Source organism: Notothenia coriiceps, unplaced genomic scaffold (assembly GCF_000735185.1).
Source record: "Notothenia coriiceps isolate Sejong01 unplaced genomic scaffold, NC01 NC01_scaffold00028313, whole genome shotgun sequence".
Lineage (NCBI taxonomy): Eukaryota > Metazoa > Chordata > Actinopteri > Perciformes > Nototheniidae > Notothenia > Notothenia coriiceps.
Window position 1 is genome coordinate 108682 of NW_011361014.1, and position 23294 is coordinate 131975.

General features: G+C 39.1%; 1 protein-coding gene across 1 annotated transcript; it reads right to left on the reverse strand.

Moving 5' to 3' along the window:
* Positions 1-44: 44 nt before the first annotated feature.
* On the reverse strand, positions 45-21776 carry kcnh4a (potassium voltage-gated channel, subfamily H (eag-related), member 4a). The gene is made up of 16 exons (XM_010785806.1): positions 21601-21776; positions 15073-15306; positions 12732-12863; positions 12490-12623; positions 11275-11527; positions 9268-9425; positions 8047-8254; positions 7488-7682; positions 7193-7392; positions 5913-6162; positions 4595-4809; positions 4393-4431; positions 3160-3524; positions 2990-3069; positions 2680-2756; positions 45-2329 (listed from the first exon to the last, which is right to left on the reverse strand). The coding sequence occupies exons 1-16, from the start codon at positions 21674-21676 to the stop codon at positions 1382-1384; spliced, it is 3564 nt and encodes a 1187-aa protein (XP_010784108.1). The 5' UTR covers positions 21677-21776; the 3' UTR covers positions 45-1381.
* Between the last annotated feature and the right edge of the window lie 1518 nt (positions 21777-23294).

Consider the following 23294-nt stretch of genomic DNA (forward strand, 5'->3'; position numbering starts at 1 on the left):
AAAAAACATTTCAAAGGAGTGTCAACTCCAATCATGTAGTCTGATAAACATTTACAATGGCAAATTGACACAATGATGCATGCAGCCTTAAATTATGTAGATTATTAGAGTGATAATGTAAATAATCAGACACTGTGTTTATCCACATTTTTTTGTTGAACATTATGATCCAGGGATGTTCTCGTCTGATGAGCTAGTCAGATGTTGTCGAAGGTTGGATCTTATGAGCTGTAATTTGTCTTTTGTACAAAAAGATGCTTTCCCTTCTTCAACATTGGCATTTTTGTTTTTTTAACTAACACTAATGTTCATTAGAACTACAGCTAACATTCCCGTTATACACTAATGAGGTCAGGATTTCATGTAAAAATGCTACGGGGTTACATAAGGGCTTGGATGCAGTGCTTTACGAACACACACGAACACATGCTCTTGTTGTTAGGACTTCTAGTGAGGTTAACAAAGGACACTTAGGGAGGGATTACAGTGTGTTTAATTGTCTTATTATTACCAAAAGTTGCAGTTGCCTAAATTGTTGATCAGGATAAAAAATGTCACACCCCCAGGAATGATGAGGTCAAGGCTTTAGACATAAATTGGCAATACAAAGTTGCAACTCTCTTGATCTGATAACCTTATCTTGCTTGAATACTGGAGCACGTAAATAAAATAATGTATACATTTTTATATATAGCCCCCTCCTCGATATAGGCTACTATAAAGTCTTGCTGGAGTATGTTTTAATTTTTGAAGGAGTGCTGTGAAAAAACACTGGTATTGTTTAAAACAATACATTACTGCATTACTAGTTTTTCGAAAATGAATTAAAATAAGATAAATATATATCCCTTTAATATTGGAATTATTTTAAAGCCCATACAGCATAGTCAAGCTCTGGTCTGATAAGTACATGTGTTCCTATAAAGGCAAAGAAAACATATTATCAAAATAACACACTTCTGAAAGTGCACAGAGCAAAATATTGGGATTATCCTCATTAAATGTACAGTTGTGCTCCTTTCTTCCGTTTATCCGTTTCAGAACGAGTGTGTTTTTTCCTCTGTGCTGTGTGATAAGAGATCAGCCTTTTGTAACACACTGTCTCCACTGTGTGGCGCCTCATCCCTGTATATCATAACTTGAGCGAGTAACCTTTAATTATTTTATGAAATATGTACAATAATTGTATCTTTTGCTACTGCTTTACTAGTGAACCTGCTAACATATATCCAAATACCATTGAACCCTAAAGAGAACGTGTGTGGTGCATGTCTTGGTGGAGGGAGCAGCAGGGAGCATTTTATTTGATGGTATCTGAAGGAAAAATTAAGTCATCATTATAACAGATTAACAGAAGATAGTGAGGTCACCAGTATGGGCTTTATATGTCCTCTACATCCAAGAGAGGTGATTGAACTTCTACAGTTGGAGAACTGCAACTCATATCCTGAGATTCAATACTGTTCGTCCTCTCTTGGTACAGTGAAGCTCTGCAGTCTCTGTCTGTTTCCGGCCCCGTAAGAGAACAAGGAGGGTCCTGTGGGAGGCGGGTAGGGCTGGATCCAACGAGGTCATTTTGCCTTGGGCCATTGACAGAGCCCTGGTGGCACTGGCTGTGCCCTGTGCATGTTGAAGAGTGGACTGACGGAGTGAGAGTGCTGAAGGTAGGATGATACTGCAGCCGGCCAGTGTTATACATGGAGGAATGGATAGTTGTCTGATTTTGTGTGGGACCAGAGTTGGTTTGAACATCCAGAGATGGATGGGAGAAGCCAGAATTCACAGAGGAACACAGAGGGTGTGTGTTGCTCATTGTTGTAATAGAGGCATTGTATTGGACCTGTGGAGCCTGACAAACCACGGGGAAGCTACTGAAGGAAGGGCTGTGGCCTAGGAGGGATGGATGTGGGTGGGTCGTGTAGGGAGAGTTTGGAGTTGTTCTTGAAGTTTGAAAGGGGCCACACTGGCTCTGTAACATATGGGCTGTGTCCCCTTCCCTGTCAGAGCAGCACAGGTGTACACAGGAGGACACAGGGCTGGAAGACTGCAGCAAAGTTGGACTTCTACCCTGAGAGGGGATACCACTGCAGCCCAACACATTTCTGGCAGGGTGACTAATTGATTCATGATGGAGGTGCAGACCGGTGGCAATATTTAAAGGGACGTGGGGCTGCCAGTTGCTGGAAGCACCCACACTAGGACTGGGAACCATTTGTATGCCATAAGAGGCATGAGGTGCATGGTGCATGGACATATGAGACTGTAGGAAATGCATTATGTCGTGGAGCTCCTTGGCCAGGTTGGACACTTCGTGGTTCAGGTTGCTCACCTGAGAAGAAAAGAAAAAAAAGTTTGCTGTGGGGCATATCTGTTTTTTTTTTTATTATTTGAAATAACTAATAAATGACAAAAATATGTGAAACACCTGGGGTAAAAAAAAATTGCAGTAAAAATTGCAGTATGTTTACTACCCATAACACTGTAACACATTTGGCAAAAGAATGTACTGATAATTCTGTATAGCCAGATCATTTATATACAGTATTTTGACTTTTTTAAGAGCAATGTTAAGGTACTTGTTTTTTCCTTGAGTATTTTGATACTTTATACTTATACACTTCACTACATCTATGAGGCAAATAGTGTACTTTTTACCCCACATTTATTTGAAAACTGTACCTCTTTGTTCAGTTTGCTGATGTTCTGTCTCACTTCCTCTGTCTCCAGAAGCAGGTGAGCACTCACTTGGAACTGGTCTACAAAAGAATGAAAACAAAGCAGTACAGCTGAACTGAAATAACCCATAATATATCATGACATCTAGCCTCAAATGAGTACGGTTATAAGTACTGCTTGAATGTAGAGCAATTACAGTATACACAGTAGCCTATATCTGATGATGATTAGTTAATCATACATGAAGGTTCCTGGAAAGTTATCTTTATCAAATTGTCTGCTATTTCATTTTTTCCAATTCGTTTCACCTTACCTGTTATATTAGTCTTTGTCTCCCTCTGCTCTACATTAAATTGAAATGTGTGACCATTGTCCTCAATTCCATCCACGACCCTGGCAGAGACACAAATCAGTGTTACTACATAATCATGATAAAGGTGCAAGAGTGATTGCTGATTTATATTTGGGTTATTAACAGGTTACCTGGGGCTAAGGCTAGGTGGGCTAACACAGCTCAAGGATGGCATTAGCAGATTGGCAGGCCGCTGGTTCAAGGACTGGTCGCTGCCAAGACTGGGCACAGGAGAAGGAGAGAGCTCCTGATTGGTGAATGACTGATGAAAGGGGCTGTGGCTTCTACCGACCTGAACAGGGGAGCCACAGTTGCGGAGTGCACTGATGTGGCGGAGCTCATCCCCTAACATGGTGCTGAGGCAGGGCTGACGCACAGGGCTGCCTGCTCCATGTAACAGGGGCACTTTCCTCTGCTGATAGTGCCTCACGTCTTCTCCACGGTCACCATTATCTGCCTCAACAATATAGGGCAGTTTATGATCCATAGCATGACCCTGAGGAGACAATAGATTGAACATTCGATGTTTCTTTGATTTGTGGAAAACAATTTAAGGCTGAGTGACTCTTAACACTTCACTTTTCTAGACCCATCATTTCAAATGAACACTAAAACCTTAAACATAACTGTAAAAGAAAAGGGTTGATCATGAGATTGTGGGAATTAGTTTTCCCTGCTTGCTAATACTAAATTATATTGTTCCTGTCTCTACCTAGAAGAAATCTAGTACCAACAAATAAATACAAAAGAAAAATAGAAATATAACACATATTTGCATGTATAGAAAATGGTAAATCTACATTCAAAGCAATGCTTTCTCCTCTGTAACAGACCAGAAAACTAAAATAGAAAACAATTTGACATTTGTAAATGGAATTAAGATATCATTTTAATTTCTACGGTGTATCAGCATGCAAGCTGGAGAGCAAGTCTAGGAAAACTGTCTCTAGGGGAAAAGACACATTATGTGCACACAAACATGAATGAACAAATGTAGCAAAGCCTTCTATGTCTCTGATTGATTTCTACGTTGTTTTATGGGCTTATGTTTGGCTCCTCTTCTTTCAGAATCCTTGAGTTAACTTAACACTTATTTTATCTTAAGATGAATCCCTTCAACATGTAAATGGTCTAATCGGTTTCGATCATTAGGAAGCGGTTTTCATCACTGTTTTTAGCAGCATAATATCCATCTTTATCTCAGCTTTGTGTATGAGTTCAGGCTGTTAATGTTCAATTCTCAACTTTAACCATTACAAGTTTTCAGGATAGCACATTATAGACTTATAATTGTGCTGTAACTGACTGTCAGATGTATCCGGCAGATGAAGGCTGAATTCATTACATTAGTGATGCGCACATACCTGAGAAAGCCTTGAAGACCATGCAAGCTTTGTTACTCCCTAGAGATTTGAAAGCCAAAATTAGCAAGGTATTACACTCACATTCTTTATTTGGTGGCATAGCCTAGGTATCTTGTTGTTAATGAGCAGTAGCAAAGAAATGAAACACTGGTACAATTAAATATCTGTCTCTGCAGTGTTGTGTTAGCAAATGTCTTCTTACGTCAGTTTCACTGCCCTCTCTCAGGTTGTAGGTGAGGTTGTTGTTGATGTCAGAGCTGAACCGGCTGCCGTACTCTGGATAGAGCAGGAGGACCTCCCTCAGAGCCTTAACACTGATGTACTGCAGGTCACAGTAGGTCAGCGCCTTCACGTCTGCATTGGTCTTGATTACCTGGTCACGATCCGGGAGGTCAGAGCCAATGAGATCACCTTTTCCTGTAGGGATTAAAACAGAGATGTAACTACTTGTGGTGCAACACATCTGAAAGTTACAAAATGAGTAAAAGAGGAAATGTTCAGATATGGCAAAAGTACACACATCCTTTACTCAAGTAGAAGTACAGATACTCGTGTTAAAAAATACTCAAGTAAAAGTAAAGAAGTATGGGCTATGAGTAAAAAGTAAAAAGTACCCATAACTACCAACTGTTTTATAGAGTAACTGACCTCTCTTTATATTCATAGAACCATAATGTCATTGTTAGCTACTAAATGTTTAGATGCTGAACAACGGCAAAATTACAACGTTTTCATTGGTCCCTCTTCTTTAGAGAAGACCAGGAAATGATGGATACACGGATCGTGTTAAAATCATTCGGGATGCAATGACTCTAGATAATAATGATCATGCCACCAAACGTAGATTAAAACTAAAGTAATGAACCTGTTTTGAAAATGTAAGAAGTAGAAAGTACAAATGTAAGAAGTAGAAAGTACAGGTATTTGTGTTAAAAATGTAAGAAATAAAGTAAAAAGTCGTCAGAAAAATAAGTAGTGGATTAAAGTACTGATACCAGAAAAATGTACTTAAAGGTCCCCTATTATACTGCTTTTCATCAATATATTATAGGTCTCAGATATACACAAAACATGTCTCTGAAAAAGATCAATGCAGCATCCCATAAACCCCTCTGTTTCAGCCCTGTTTCAAAAGTGCTGATTCTCTGTCTGTTACTTTAGATGAAAATAAGGAGCCACTCCCCACGCCCCTCTGAGAGATATTTGGTTAAAAAGAACACAATGGTGCTCTAGGAGGAGATTCAGGTGATAAGGTGGGTGATTGGCTAATGTTTACACAAGCCGTTATAACATAAAGTGGCCAAAATCTGATCAGCTCATTTTCAGAGCGTGTTTTTATATAAATGGATCAGGACAAGAAGTGAGCGAATCTTTTTTCACAGAGGGGGACACATGTTTATGTATAAAAGACGCAAAAAAGTGGATTTTGCACAATAGGTGACCTTTATGTACAGTAAGGAAGTATTTGTACTCCACTACTTCCCACCTCTGGAAATGTTTTACACTTGTTGCACACTAACCCAGGATGGCCAGAACCATGCCATCTTTTAGAACCTCCAGGGAGCCAGAGCAGACAAAATAATTGGCCTGCAGGGCATCTCCGTGGCGTATGAGGTATTCCCCAGGTGCACAGAAAGAAGTCTTGACGTGCAGGGACAGGGAGCGCAGGCACCCTCTGCTGGCGCGCTCAAACACAGGCAGCTGCAGGATGTCCTTGTTCAGATGCATTGCGATGTCAGCTCGCAGTTCATCTGGGAAGTCATGCAGCAGCTAAGAAAAAGGTCAGTAAAAAAAAAAGTCTTCAATAACCACTGCAAAAGGAATGCTTTTGAAGCTACAGTACTACAGTGCTTCAGGACATACTGCCACCTCACTATCTCTTTTCAATGGTGTGATTCCTTACACTGTCCCACTGACTGAATGCCTTTATGTAGCTATTGCAAACAAATGTCCATGAAAAAGACAAAAATGCAGCATTACAAAACCTTAAAGGGCAACAGAATGCATGCTGTCTATTTTAAGAAATTTGATTTGGTCATGTTTTGTACACTGTAAGGCTCTGTATCCGTTTCTAAGCTCTATTGGGAAGAAGCTTAATTTTAACACTAAATCAAATGCTTCCATGAAATGAGAAAGTGCCACTATAGTTGATTCAAACACTAACTTCTTGTCTACAGTGGCCGCATAGCGAAAGCAGCACGACTGCAGCAGCAGCTGGGTAGGGAAGCTGAAACTTTGAAATACCCAGAGATAAGATTTCTATTGGAATTGGAGATTTTCATCTGCTGCTACTTTAAGAAAGGATTTAAATACTCCTTTCAAAGGGGCACATATTGTGGTGTTGAAGGTTTATGCACTCACATGATGTGCCAAGCTGCTCAGTAAAAACAGACACGAGGTGTTAACACCAACAAGTTCTCAGAAATCGGTGGCTCTGTCTGTTACCTTCGACAGTGAATACATCAACTACAGATGGTGGCGGCGAGGGTGTTAATGAGTATACCCACTATATTTCAACTCCAACTCCTATCATTAAAGGAATGTTGCTCTTGATCAGTTCTGTTATTGGTACTGCAGTTCTAAATGTGTGCCATCTACTTAGGGACCCATTTTAAAATTCAGAATCTCAAATCTAGCGCAACCACAAAATGTATTTTTCTGCATGAAGGCGACATTTTTACAGTCCACACAGTCCACTATTTACTTATTAAACACTGAAAGAAACTCACTTTAATAGGAAAACGTCTCACTTAATAATTCAATCAATATTAAATTGGTACATTTCAGATTCTACGCCCACCTCATTGGCATTGATGCCATTGTTGACGGACCAGGTTGCCTGAAAGTACTCCAGCATCCTCTGCTTCAGCAGCTGAGGCAGCCGATGCACACGGTTGAAGTCCTTCAGATCTTTCATCCGGGTGTGGTAGAGAGAGCGCCGTGAGTACATGCGCTGGATGATGGCTGTCACATTGCCGAAGACCACTGCATGCATCAAGGCTGGGGGTGGGAGAGGGGAGTAACATTAGGATAGTCTCACATACTGTATGTGTAATAACTCTTGGAATTTCGTAGTGACCACTAGTTAAACTCACCACCCATGAGCATTATGCAGATGGAGAAGATCTTCTCAGCGTCCGTATTGGCACACACGTTGCCAAATCCGACACTGGTGAGGCTACTGAGGGTGAAGTAGAGAGAGGCGATGTAGGCGCTAGGGATGGAGGGACCCCCCAAGGTGCGGTTGAAGTATGGTGTCTCCAAACGCTTTCCCAACTCCTGAAGCCAGCCTTGAAAATAAGGCCAGAAGATGGTTGTATAAGATTCATTTTAGATGACTAATCAAACGAGTCTTCTTCAATGGATGACCCTTTCTTCTTTGATGGGTGATATAATGTAGAATGATATAATACACCACTGGTGATATAATGGCATTATCCTATGACCTAAACTTCCTCCGTGCTTAGAGGAAATGATGCTGAGGCATTCAGGCATTCAAGCATGACGAGGATGTGCAGTTCCGGCCCTTTAGGGTTGCCACGAGAGACAAAGAAATGTCTCTGTTAAGCCTAATGAGCAAGGGAGACATTGTACTTTTAATACAGGGGTGTCGAAGCGTTCAAACACATAACCACACACATGCAATGTGCTCACCTATTTCCCAGGTTACGGGGTTACTGCTTTCTATCTCCTTGCGTCCGATGATGTACCAGACACAAGCCATCCAGTGAGCCAGCAGAGCAAACACAGACATGAGCAGGGTCAGGACCACCGCGCTGTACTGGGAGTATCGGTCCAGCTTCTGAAGCAGGCGCAGCAGGCGCAGAAGACGAACCGTCTTCAACAAGTGCACCAGCGAGGTCTGGGAGAACAGATAGGAAGGAAGAACATACAAACTTGAACCAATTGTAACAATTTAAAAACCAATTTTAGAGCTGCAATAATTTGGCCTAGTCAATTTAGTCATTTATTGGGAACTTTTTGGGTAAACTGTTAATGATTGATTTGTTTTCTTTCGAGCAAAAATGGCAGAAAAGGCTGTTTCCAGCTTTCAAATGCGAGGATTTCCCACCATCCTCTGTGTTACATATTACATTTATGTATTTAAATTATATTTTGTGGGTTCTGAATGGACAAAACAGGACATTTTTAGACATTGCCTGAGACTTTTAGAAACTCTTCACTATTTACTAGTCGTTAGTTGCAGCTCTGCTAGTAAGCCATTATCTTTTCTCTTCTAATCTTGAGTTAATGTCTTTTTTTTCTGAAGCATTTGCTCTGAATTGAATGTGACTATTAGCATAAATGTTTTTAACTATAGTACATCCTAGGATGTGGTTGAAGGCTAAGTAGGTTGTTTTGAAAAGTAACACAAATGCATAGTAAATATATAAAGAGTATTTAAAAAAAGATTCTAACAAGAATAAATAAAACATCAAAATGTGCTAATGTACAATCAAGGCCAATCAAATAGTAGAATACAATTACAGTGCAGCAACAATGCAGTGTCACTTACGAATAAATACAATCGGATAAAGACAAAGCAAATACAAGTTTAAATGCAGTGGCAAACAAAATAAAGTTTTAAACCCTGATAGAGAGATGTCTTTTTAAGTCACCTGAGGCCTGAGGCACAGTAAAACTAATCCATGAGAAGTACTAGTGTTTAACTGGAGGATAAAACGGAAGCGAGCGAACAAACGACGATGCTCAGTGAAGTGTTTGAAGGAAGAGGATAATCATGTCCAGTCTAGTGCTCTGGGGGAACAACACAACTAAAACATTAGTGGCTGTCTCAAAGTTGGTACACTTAAAGAGACAGAAAAGTCTAAAACCTGGGGGCACAGTGTACTCAGAGATATGTAACAATCTTACCACTGTGATGTTGAAAGCATAGAGAAGGTCGAAGGGTAACGCCGCGATCAGATCCACAAAGAACCAAGTGGTGCAGTAATGGAGGAAGATGGAGCGGGCGTCGTACACTACCTGACCGGACTGACTCACATAGGTCGTCCGAAAATTTAGGATTATGTCTGAAAAGAAGAGAAGTAAAGGAAATCTATCAAAAAACACACATTTAAAGAAAAGTATTTCATGATCAGACGATACATTTAGGTCTAAGAGTTTGGGAGTTTACTTGGCTGTTTAACCTATTTTATTTAGACTTGTCTTGTCTTGAGTGTCACTAATCATATTTAAATGTAATTTGATCAGAATCTGAAATCCTTTGTTTGTCCTACAGGGGGGGGAATTACATTGTTACAGCAAAAGTAAAGATAGAGACAAAAAATAAAGCACTATTAGATAAAGGGCATGCACAGAATATTTAAAATGAAAGGTTATTACAATTTATGAAGTACACATTTGTAATAAAAAATATTACAATTTAATTTAAGTTTTTTTAACGTTTATTTTGTATTTTCTGTAAAGCACTTTGTCTTGTGTTGAAATGTGCTATATAAATAAACTAGCCTTTATCTCAGGTACATACAATAATTAGTAAGTCAATTAGTCAATAATAATACTTCCGAATTATAAAATTGGTTATTCCTTTGAAGCTTGCAAGGTGAAAAAGTTAAATATATGTGTTTAACTTTTTATACATCTAAGATAATTAAGGTGAGTATCAAATAATAGCTGCAGTAATGTTATAGAGGTAGCCAGAAATATATAACATTAGAGGCCAAAATAGAGTAGCTGAAAGATCATGTTATATTCTCAGTATTTTAAAGTTATGCCCATTGAAATTATAAGAAAGGAATTATTCATTTAAAAAGATTCAGCTCCATGTTGATGATTAGAAAACACATGAAATAACCGGTAATTTTAGCAAATGACCTTGTTATTATTGTTATAAATCCCTGGCACTATATTTCACTTTTCAGCTCTTCTTTTGTTTATTGCAGTTAGACTGAACGCAGAGTGCATGTGAGTTTAAATTAAGTTCTTTCAGGGACAAGATTTTGTAATTATACTCCACTGCTAATGCTGAAACTTAAAGTGAGAAAGATTTACTTTCACAAAAAAGGAAAGCTAATTTTGTCCCCAGAAACACCTGTTCAGAGAGATGTGCTATAACACTTCGTTTTGAGGAAAAGTGGGACGAAGTGAGATAAATCTAATTAAGATTTCATAACCTGGGGCAACAGAGAAACCCTGAGTGTGTTACGATTATTGTGTCATGTCACATTTTGTATGTCTTGTTTTGGGTGTTTTGCTGTTCTCCCTGTCATGTTTTCCTCTTGGTATATTGTCTGGTCCTTTTCCCTGTGTTTTTCCTCCTGTCGTTAGTTTCCCTGGTGTGTCTGATTGTCTGATTGTGTTCACCTGGGGCCCTTGTGTTTCTCCTCCCCTGCCCGGCTGTTTCTCGTCTTGTGATTACCCCTCCCTGTATTTAGTCTTGTCTCTTCCTGTGTTCAGTGTTGGTTCGTCTTTTGTTTGTGACTGAGTTCACCGGTGAGTGTTCTGTTTTGTCCAAGTTATTTGTATTTATCCTTGAAATAAAGGCATTTTCGGCGTTATCTGCATTTGGGTCCTGCTTCTTTCACGAACCGTAACAGAGTGGGCGAGAAAAGGTAGGAGGTGTAGCCATGTCAACTATCGCCAGGGAAACCAATGTGACTGGGAAATACAGCTGTTCTTTAAACTGAACATAGTTACATAGTTATATCACATCTCTTTATAACTCTGCACAAGACGCTTCGACACCAAGGTCAGCTGGTGTGCAGCATGAAATCGGTGTCCAAGATGTTACTTTAAGATTATCAAACTACCAAGTATGTGACAGAAAGAAGTTAGAATACAAAAGGCTACTATGTGGAGGAAGATTTGGTTGACAGCAAAACTAGCAAACAGAAATTGTTGAATGAAATATGAACATACCAAGGATGAAGAGCAACTCCACTGCGATGTCACTGCCCATAGTGCTACGGCTGACCAGGGAATGGTAGCTGCTGCCCTCATCGTGGCTAACAAAGCAGATGTCATACGGCACGGCCACGGCCACGTAGAAGGTGGCCAGCAGGATGAGCCAGTCCCACAAGGCCTTGGACACGCTGTAGTGCAGCAGGATCAAACGGGACTTCTTCACAGCCGCCACCTTGTACTCTGGCAGGGACGGTTTCTGAAACACACTCTGAAAAGGAGGACACAGACATCAAAAAAAAAATCCTGGGAGCTTTTTAAAGAAATTGAACTCCAACCCGGTGCTCTGGTGCTGAGTCAACACAGTTGGACAGAAACCTATTTAAAATACAAATCTGAAGGGCTTGGATTATATTTACGGTCACCTTAAACCCAGATGTATGGTGAGTTCTTTGGACAAACCAGATTTAGAGATGAAAAAGGACAAATAATGTAAAGTTTTTATACTTCACAATAACTTTCATTGATAAATAGTAGGCCTTCATTCAAATGCAATTAACATTGAGTTATCAGTCATTGGTAGGCTACACGTTTATTTATAAAGCTTTGTTGGGTAAACTCTCGTATTATATCTGCTCTCTGATAACACAGAGAGTTGCAAGTAGCTATTGTCTGAGATCGCATGATGTAGTATTGTTAGATGTGCCAAGAGCAAGGACTGTCTTAGGTAAGACAGTTTTTATGTGCGCAGCTCCACTTGCTTGGAACAATCTTCAGCAAGAATTGAAACTGAGCAATCTCATTCCTCTGCATGTTTTTAAAGCTAGGCTAAATGAAATGCTCGTTGATACTATGGGCACTTGTAAATGTCTATAACTATGTAAATGTATCCTGTAAATATAATGTATGATGTCCTTTATTGTTTTATGTTTCATGTGGAACCTATATGCTGAAGGTCTCCCTTGAAAAAGAGATCTATGATCTCAATGGGACCAATCTGGTTAAATAAAGGTTTGAAATGAAATTAGTACATTTAACAAACAATGAAATGACAATTATTAATTTCATACATTTTTCATATGATGCAATAACTTTCATTGATAAATATTACATTCAAATGTAATTAACATTTAGCTAATAGTACATTTAACAAACAACAAAATGACAATTATTAATTTCATGTATTATAAGTAATGCATTAATCCCATTTTATCAGAAATGTGTTTTTCTCACATTGGTCAGCTTCCTTTGGCCCCTCTTAGAGAACAGGTTGCTAAGGTGCTGCAGAATATTCCTCCCCCTCTCGTGAGCTTGAGAAAAGTGCGATCGATTGCTTTTCCTGCTCTGCTGAGCGTCCTCTGACATACCTGTGGAGAAACCAGCGGATTATTGTAAGTGCTGCCTCCCATAGAATTCATATGTGACAGAAGGACATTTTGAAAATATAATTAAAATGTCTTGTAGCAAGGCCTCACCATCTCCTTGGTTATAGTGATGTCTCTTCCCGTATGATTCACTCACATCTTTGAAGGACAAGAGGAACAGCACCATCTCGCCTTTCTCATTTTTAATTGGCACAATATCCAGGAGGCACCAAAATGGAATTCCTGAGGATATCAAACAGAGTATTAAACTGAGGTACCCAGCAGTGTTGCCTGACAGTTCTTCCCCCTAAAATGATAAATGGATTTCTATTAATGCTGGAATAACAATATATAACACCAACATAATGATAATTATTATGTGAACACACAGCTACCTACTGAATAAACCAAAGACTTGATTTACATTATTGATTTAAAATAATTGTATTGATGACGACAGCGACTTAACTTAAAATGACGGCAGCACTGATCAAGGTTTTTTCTGTAACTGTCAAAGTCTGTTCACAGCTTCTTTTTTACCCGTCTTTAAACAATGCCAGAGCATTGCATGTTAGCGCTTCCTGTCTTCTGTTGATTTCTCACATCCAATGCTCGTTTTTTTTAACCTCTTGCGCTCTGTTGCTTTTCTTTACTGAGGACAGTTTAGCAATCAAGTGTCATTCTCTCCACAAATATAAAAAGGAACATTAACAAGGTATTCCATGGTTTTTTTTTATGGAAAAAAATAATATTTGTTGTCCAGCCAATGTTACATTTAACGTACTATTTCAGCAGATTGACATGACTGCAGATCCCTTGATCCTCCTTAGCAACGGTCTGTTCACCTTAGCAACGGTCTAGTAGCAAGAATTAACAACCTCTGAAATTTCCAAATTGACCAATCAGAATCTAGTATTCAACTAGGCCTTGTAATAACTCTAGTTAGGCAAGGCAAGGCAAGGCAAGGCAAGGCAAGTTTATTTAGCACCTTTCAACACAAGGCAATTCAAAGTGCTTCACAATAATGAAAGACATTAAGAAAATGAATAGTTCAATTAAAAGCAGCGTCAAAAAGAAAAGTCTTCAGCCTGGATTTAAAAGTAGTGAGAGTTGCAGCGGACCTGCAGGTTTCTGGGAGTTTGTTCCAGATATTTGGAGCATCATAACTGAACGCGGCTTTACCATGTTTAGTTCTGACTCTGGGGACAGCAAGCTGACCAGTCCCAGAAGACCTGAGAGATCTGGATGGTTCATCATTTAGCAGGAGGTCAGAAATGTATTTTGGGCCTAAACCATTCAATGCTTTATAAACCAGCAGCAGTATTTTTGAAATAAATTCTTTGACACACAGGAAGCCAGTGTAAAGACTTCAGAACAGGAGTGATGTGATCCACTTTCTTAGTGTTAGTGAGGACTAGAGCAGCAGCGTTCTGAATCAGCTGCAGCTTTCTAATAGATATTTTAGTGAGACCTGCAAAGACACCATTACAGTAGTCGAGTCTACTGAACATAAAAGCATGGACAAATTTTTCCAAATCCTGCTGTGACATTAGTCTTTTAATCCTCGATATATTCTTAAGGTGATATTAGGCTGATTTAGTAACTGTTTTAGAGTCCATGACTACACCTAGATTTCTGGCTTTATCTGTTGTTTTGAACATTGCAAACTGAAGCTCAGCGCTCACTTTTATACGTTCTGCCTTGGCTCGAAAAACCATCACCTCAGTTTTATCTTTGTTTAATTAGAGAAAGTTCTGACACATCCAGTCATTGATTTGTTCAATGTACTTACTCAGTGTTTGAATTGGAGCATAGTCTCCAGGTGAAATCTAAATGTGTGTCATCAGCATAGCTATGGTAACTTATTTTGTTGTTCTTCATTATCTGAGCCAGTGGTAGCATGTAGATGTTAAAGAGAAGAGGCCCCAAGATGGAGCCTTGTGGTACCCCACATGTCATATTTGTCAACTCAGATCTGTATTTACCTATAGAAACAATTTTTTTTCCGTACTTTAATTAGGATTCAAACCAGTTTAGAACAGTTGCCGAAAGTCCCACCCAGTCGGTCTATTAATATGTTGTGGTCAACAGTGTCAAACGCAGCACTGAGATCTAATAATACTAACACTGAAGTTCTGCCACTGTCTGTGTTTAAGTGGATGTCATTGAAGACCTTTACAAGAGCAGTCTCAGTGCTGTGGTTTGGACGAATTCCTGACTGGAACACATCGAAACAGTTATTTAAATGCAAGATATTACTCAACTGTTAGCCTCATCTCCCTCCCTTCTATGTGTTTTCTTTAAAAGGAAGAACTGTAGTTGGGAAGAATGTTAAAATTCAAGACATTGGAACCTATTCTAACATTTTCAAACATTTGAGGTGAGTTTTAAATACAATATTAAAACATGTGTGTTACAGGGTGCAACACCTGGGTGATCATGTGATCCATACCGTTTTTCCTATAGAAGCAGACCTCTCCCTGGTACTCCTGCTGGCCCTCCAGAGCTTTGTCTACCTGCTGGATCACGCTCTCATTGGTCTCTGCTCCATGGAGGAAGCGGCAGGTGCAAGTTTTCTGCATCACCTCGGTCCGAACAAATCCGGTCAGCTCACAAAACCCGTCAGAGCAGTACACGATGGGGTGACCATGGCGACCCTGAGCATTCCCCAGTAGAAAGTTACTGTCTGCAAGGGAAACAAAAGGTTAGAGGTGAATCTACTGAGTGACCCTGAGAAAACACTGATTGAAAAATAGGTGACATTTTATGATTTTTTTTTTAATACATCAGATAGATCAGATCACTGAAAGAAAAATGTTTTTCAATAACATTGAAGCATAGCAACAAGGTTCTCTTTTTGTTCTCCACTCTCTCTTGTGGCATTGATTCAGATTATATTAGTTTGTTGATGCACCAACAGAAAAATACTTTTTCTCTGAGTCATTCTGTCTGCTTTCAGCTCGGAACCCTAAAATAGTCGAGTGTACATCAGAGAGAGCTTTGTAGTAAGCCGGCGATGTGCATGAAGTCTGAGGATATGCAGGGCTCCAGCTGGCTCCATGGGGGACAGGGGCCTCGGTGGGGCTTCTTGCCCTTAATTAGCATGGCTGGTGCGTTTTCATCCGGCCACCAGGTGTGCAATGCATTTTTGTATTTAACAACTACCTATACAAACATATACACACACCCACGCTAGAACCCAGTATCTTTAAAAACATCTATTTTTGGCTCTGTGGTGATTGCATTAGGATAAACACTGTAAACGACTTAAACCTTTTCCATCTCTTCCTTGGAGATCCTGATACCCTCCCAGCCAGATGAAATAAAGCATTTAACCCCCAAATTGTTTTAGAGTTCATGATTACTTTGGAGGCTTTGCACATTTTAGTGCAAGGTATTGGTATGCTAAGGCCTTTCAAAACTGTAGTCCATTTAGGCCCTGATATAACCCTCTGCATAATGCAATAGTCGAACCGCACATCCTCAAGAATGGCAGTAATGTTGAAGCAGCCTTGTTGTATCAGCTTGCAGTCGTTTTAGTGTACCTATTAAACTTGCAGTTGCCAGGCAACCAGCAGAGACTCCAGGAAGTTACTGGTCCTGTGTGGCACATCAGTCTCTTTAAAACACCAATCCGTTTGTTTTTAAATACTATATTTTATACGGATGAAGCAAATAATACATAAGTAAATAAGTATATATTTGCTTATATAGGCAGATTGGATGCTGTAGCGACAAAAATCTTATAAAAATAAAACAACATTTTTTACTTAAAGCTAAAACTGCCGCTGAGGCATCAGATAGCGAATCTTGAGCATTGGAATGATCCAAGTCCAAACAAGAATATCCTTTCATGCTCCATGATCCAATATCATCAAACAAAGTCAATTTAACAATTTTCCTGTAGCTTGCCCTTTGCATCTCCTCCGGCCTCCTCGTGCTTTTCCCAGTGGGACATCTCATTTAAGTAAACATAATAAGCTCTTGGCATTAACATATTCTTAAAGTACTAAATGTTGAAGCACTCATTCTGGTCTGTAACTTTAAAGTATATATTGTCACAATCTTAGTTTTGTGTGTCTGGTCATGGTTTAATTTTGAAATTCTGTTCTCCCCGTGTCTGGTCTTCCTTCCTGTGTTTGCCCTCCTGTGTCTGATTGCCTCATTGTGTTCACCTGTTGACCTTGTGTTTCTGCCTCCCCTACCCAGCTATGTCTTGTCCTGTGATTACCCTTCTGTGTATTTAGTCTTGTCTTTCCCATGTGCGTCATGTCGGATCGTTGTCTTTCCTGTCACCCTCCATGTTTGTCACTGTCGGTTTTTGTCTGGATGCTACCTTGTGGCTCGTGCTTCCTGTTTATGGATTCATGGTTTTGTTTATTTTGTATCATTGTCAACAGCTTTTTGTAATTAAAGCTCGCCTTTTGAAACCCGCTTCTCCTCAATCTGCATTTGGGTCCTGCTTTACCTCAAACCCTGACGTATATATTATTTGGTTTTATTATGAATATAAATAAATAAATATGTGAATGTTGCTGCCGGTGCTTTTTTTGTTTGTTTCTTTTACCGAGGAATCAATCAAGTTCATCATAACATGTATTACATAACCATTTATTTTCTTGATTAAATATATTTTCGATTTATCTGAATCCAAAGCTTAAAAGAAAGTAAAGATATCAAATAAAAGAGCTTGATTAAAAAGTAGGATACAATGCTGGTTGCTGATAAATGGACACTCTTTTGTTTTTTTAAAAGATTCTCCACAGATGAATTCCTTTTTCTGGCAATGCCTGTGATAACAAAACAACGAAAAAGCATCACATAGATAGACCCCCAAGGTAAACATTTTTCTTTCTTACTCAGCTGAGTAAGACAGAAGTACATTTTAAATTGAAAAGGTAACAGTAAACGCTCCCATGAGGCTAGAAAAAACGCTTCTCTCCAAGATGCTTTTAACCACTCGAAAAGATTTATATATTCAAGACAAAAAAAGAAATGTTGTTTCTTATTGCTGGAACATTGAAAAGTCATCTTAGGGCAGTGCGCGTGGGTGGTGAAGCCGAACAAAATGTAAATCAACTGCAACTAAACAAATCACTGAATGTAATTTGCAAGAGGCTGTATGCCTCATTTGTAATAAAAATTAAATAATAGTAAACTACCAAAGAGTTTTTTTCACATGGATCTTTTAGGATAAGCTGTGATAAACCAGATATACTTTTTAATCAGATATTAAGCATGATGTCATAGTTAATGTGCTTTATTACCAATAAATGTACAAACAGCAGATTGATATACATGTTTTCTGCTTGTAGAAAACCACCACAATATAACACTCTGGTGTGTTAGTAATCATCCTCTTCACTAGCTGCTAATAAAGAAGTAGACATTTGGAAATAAAGTGCAGTTTTCATTTGATCTACTTTATAAGCTTCATATTGATTTGTAAGGATACACAAGGTTGTATGCCCTTCAGGGTTTTTGTGTAGAGAAACCAAAGCAAAATCTGGTCCTCATTCGCTGACTAATACATGTCAGCTTTCACTTGTTTGTCACATAACCCTATATATACCTTCAATATTCTAGACCGGGGCCACTGAATGGTGTCTTCTTTTATTAATTTGTTCAGTCCCACTCTGAGTACAAGATGATTCCATTTGAAAAAGGCGTCTTTGTTCAACTGCTGCAAAACTCTATAATGTCGATACAGCTGCAAAGACCACACTGTACTCCATCCTGTTTTAATGAGAGTGATGCTTTCTTTTTTCCCTTAAAGCAAGCAAAATAAACACAGGCTGGTAACACTACATGCAGCTGTAGATAACACCTGATCCATTTCATACTATTCCAAATGTTAAAAAATGATAACAGAGCTGGCAACAGGGGGGTGTTAACAAGTGCTTGTTCCAGAGAGAGAGACATGTAATTAGTGATGGATATTCTCTACCTGATAAGTATACAGTGAAACTCCCAAGATTTTTCCATGCTCGTGTTGCCATAGTGATTTGTAACGAGAAAAAAATAAAACATATGCCAATGATGCAATTTGTATTAGGGTTTTTAGGACACTGTGCCAATATAAGATATTCAATATATGCCTTGTTCTGTTTGTCATGCATCACAATTAACAATTGCATAACTCAAATTGCTAAGGTGTGTGCAGCACACATTAGTAAGGATCTACTGTTATTTCAACCAAAGCAAAGGTAAATATTGGCTGGATCCTATACTGCCAGATGACTAAACTCAAACTCTTTCACTTTCCTCTGCCTGTCTTCCTTCAGCCTGTTTCTATGGTTTCACGTTTTTCAAGCTTAAAACAGTATGGCTCACACTAACTGGCCAAACCATTGTTTATCTGTGATTCTTACTCACAGTAATCTCACAATAACTACTCATGGCTTAGATAGAGAATCGTTGCATGCAATCATTATATAACAAAACATTTTTGGGATTTCTTATTCATTGTTACGTATCCAGTTCTAGTTGGCACTCACATCATTCCTTTGCTTATTTTCTTTTTAATTGCAGGTACTCAAACCCAATGATTTCCATCGCTCATTATCCATTTCAGCAATTATGAGGAGGAAATAAATGTTCATACCTAACCCGGCAATTAGCAGAAGAGGGAGTCGACAAAGAAAAATGCTAACTGAATTAAATCCATATCTATGACACTGTGGAAACTGCCGTCCATAAAGTAAAAAATAGATTCAAATGTATATATTTTGAGCCATCAAATTATGTTATAAGCTGACATCAATTTGGAGGTGGCAATTGATTAAATTAATAATATAAGTATTTGTTTCTGCTCTCAAAGAGAATGACCAAGCAAGACCTTTCATGATATTTGAATTGCCTCTGCATAATTGATTTCAATTAATTTCCTGGTAGTGTCCGTGCCATGTGATCACCACCTTCATTCCCCTGAGCCCAACATCAATTCACACTCTGTGGAAATGTGCTTTTCCTTCATCGAGATATAATTTGAAGTTTCCCCCTTGTATTCAAGGATACGTCCTCAGGCAGAAAGGCTTTCAATTGAAACCGAGACACGTTCAATGCGTGTCTTCAGATTGAAAAGTGCTCGTCTCTGAAGAAATCTCTTGTCAATTGGCCTCTTCACCTCCCACTCAGATACTTGGTCAATCCGCCGACATGCACATCTGATACAGAGGTATTATGGCAGCCAAGACTGAGAAAATGTCTGCGGTGTTGATATGTGTGTGTAAGTGTATGTTTATGTGTCATACAGAAAGCAATGGTGAGACAACATGACGAAGGCATGGAGGATTAGAGTGTGCGTGTGTGTGTGTGTGTGTGTGTGTGTGTGTGTGTGTGTGTGTGTGTGTGTGTGTGTGTGTGTGTGTGTGTGTGTGTGTGTGTGTGTGTGTGTGTGTGTGTGTGTGTGTGTGTGATAGGGCAACACTGGCAGAGATCGTGTCCTACCACTGAATTTGTGAAATTGTGAATATGTAAAGGACACAGACCGTCTGACCCCTACACACTCACACCTTTCATCGTGTTCTATAAGAGCTGACGAGTGCCTCCTTATGACTTTCTACTCAACTGAGGCATGGTTTACACTCACAAAGATAATATAACCAGGGTCAGAAATAATGAACAATGGGTGAACATCAATACTGTCCAAGTGTGGAAATAAACACCCTCTGTCTGATCGTTAGTCTCTTTTTTAATAATGCAAAAGCACAGTCCGGTATAGTTGATAGTCTGTAAGGTTGTATTGACGTGCATATACAACTTTACAACCTGCATCTGCTATTTTATATATATTGATGAGCAACAGCCAATCTTTAATATAAGCAATATTACTGCCTGGGTTCAGAGTGGCAAGACAAGAACAGAACCCATGCGCAGATATGTTTTGATAAAAGCTTAATTTACATTTGATAAAATATTCAAAGTCCCGTCATGTCCAGTTTTTGAAGCTCAACCTTGCAATAATGGAAGAATCAAAATTAGAAAAGCAGAAAAAAATTGAAATATTTTGAAGGTAAAGCTTTTCTTATAGTTGCAGAATATTTACTTTAGTTAATATTTGCTTCACATTTCCATTTTGGTATATGCTTGCTGTCACAATCACATAATGAATGCACTGTTTGAGACATCTATTTTCAGCAAATAAAAAAATAAAATGTTCACCAAATTTAATTTACACAGCCTCTCCTGCTAACCTCACACCACTACGCAGGGTACAAAAACACCAAGAGGGAGTGCAAAGCAAATATAAAGATGAAGGAAATGCCCCAAAAAAGAGTCTTACATTTTTTAAATAAGGGTTGAAGAAGAACATCAGCTGAAATGTGTAGGAAAGTGTGTGGGTTATTTGTGGGAAAGATGGCAAACATAAGCTGTACAGCCGTAATATTTTTTGGTTTAAAGGAAGACCTTGACTGAGCAAAGCACAAATCTCAACAGTGAGACATTCTTAGGAGCAGCTCTGTGGCTCAACAAGTGGCTCATCAGTTCAGATATATCATGTATATGTATATACATGTATATGATGTATCATCATAGCCGGGCACCGCTCGTTTCAATTTGTATTTATGGTTTACTGTCACAACTCACAGTGTAATAATTGGACTTCACTTCCGTTGGACACATTTGTCATCAGCAGTGTTTTTTGGTGCCCGTCACAATCCTAAAGTAGGTTATAGAAATGCCAAAGGCACATCTCCTAAAAGCTCAACTGGTACAGTTGAAGCTTCAAAACTGAGAGGGATCTATATTCAGACGTAATAATTCAGATTTAATGATGTATGGGGCAAAACATTTGAAACACATTGACTGCAGTATTGTAACATATAAATTGAAACAAAGAACGAGCACAACTAGCCTTAAGATGTACACAATAAAATATGTACGGAATGTCTTGTTTGTCCCACAAATGACATTTTAACTTCAAGCTTTGAATATTTTAAATTAAAGACAATTGCAGATAATTATAGATTATACTTACGAGTGCCATCAAAGTGGTTTGCGATGGTTTCCAAGAAGGTGTTTTGTGGAGCAAGCAGGCCCTTCATCACAGGCATCTTGTACTAGAGGAGGGGACGGCGGCAGACTCTCAGACAGAAGTTTCCAGCTGTTTTTCAGCATTCCCCAAAGACAACCTGAAAGAATAGCAGGGTGCCTCTCCTTGGGCTTGCTCCAAACTCTTAAAAAATGTTCTGATGGAGTGAAGGTTCGTTTTATTCTATGTTGTTGCGAGGAAAGCACTGACTTGCATAATTTCTTCTTCTTTTTCTTCAAGGTTTTCAGATGAGCATCCCCCTGCTCTCAGCGCTGTTTCACAGTATCACAGCTTCTCCTCAGCTTCTCCTCTTCAGTCTGGCTCCACTAACCATGGTTCCTGCCATCTCAGAGTCCCCTGCCTCGCTGCCTCCCTCCCTCCCTCCCTCTGTCTCTCACACAAAATCCTGAACCATCCCTCTTTCCAACACATAGAGAATGTACCAGTTATGTCTCTCATCTTCTCTCTTCCTTTCTCACACTATACTACATGCAATCCCCAGAGAAGTTATCTGAAATCACTTAATCTGTTTCCATTTTTGTGTTTTTTTTTCTGAAACTAAAAGACTGTTGCTTAGGCAGCTCATATTTTGAATCCATGATCATTGGGATATATAAGAGAGCCTCGGCAAGTGTTGGTTGCTATGGATATTCCTAACTCAGAGAAAAAGACAAAGGTTTGACTTCTTTTGTGTTTGTTGGGTCGGACCTTTCTTCTGCTTTTCTATGGACACATGATGGCCAGGATTTAGGTTAAATAAAGGGCTGTCTGGCTCAATGACACCACGTTAAATCTACTGCCAAGCGTGATGCCGGTGAGCAGCTTGAAGGATCAATCAGCCCACTGTCTGTTTCACTATATCACATTTATTTTGCTACCCATACTGTACATCAACAAACACCCACACACATAATTGCTGTATAAGCCTTCATGTACACGCATGCACGCACGCACGCACACACACACACACACACAGGTGGCATTTCTAAACTACTGCACACACTTGTTGTTTGTACAGCATCCCTACCAATTGTCCCTTTCTTCTAGGTCTCATGCAGAGTGTGAGGCTGCTGTGAACACACACTCCGCACACACCACACTGAGACATCATTAAAGCACGGGTTATTAAAATCAACACTTATGCATGAAAAGGTCAAAACCACAGCCATCATGTTTTCTAATCAAAGGTATTTGAGTTTGCAAATAGCTTTTGTTTTTTATATCTTCTCATACAGTACAGAAGCAACAAGTCCTCCAACTCATACGACCAAATAGGTCGATTGTTCAAGCCCTTATTACGACAAAATATGTTGTTTGTTTAAGCGCTTAATACGACCTATAATTACGTTTTAAAGTTTTCGACCTCTAGTGCTCCCGTTGATTTCAAACGTTACAGAGGGTCGTTTATTCACACATAACCCTCTCTGTAAAATCCTAAATTGTAGGATAGTTTGGCCATTAAAATGCTTTTTGATTAGATTTCTAGCGAGAAGTGTATATTGTGCTTTTAAAATCCACGTCCAGTCGATATGTAGGATCTATAGTATACGAAGATGATTTGAGGTAAGCGGCAGCTTCCATGTAAAGTTACGGGGTGAAAACAGTATTTCCGGTCTCTACGTTTTCATAATAAAACCAAT

Bases quoted from the DNA above. Each gene is read 5' to 3' on its own strand.
- kcnh4a (XM_010785806.1), bottom strand. From the start codon at position 21,676: ATGCCTGTGATGAAGGGCCTGCTTGCTCCACAAAACACCTTCTTGGAA. The intron at 2,757-2,989 runs GTAAGGTGAAAC...ATTCTTTTGTAG, and splicing joins GACAAAGACTAATATAACAG to ACCAGTTCCAAGTGAGTGCT. The intron at 2,330-2,679 runs GTACAGTTTTCA...TTTTCTTCTCAG, and splicing joins TCAGCAAACTGAACAAAGAG to GTGAGCAACCTGAACCACGA.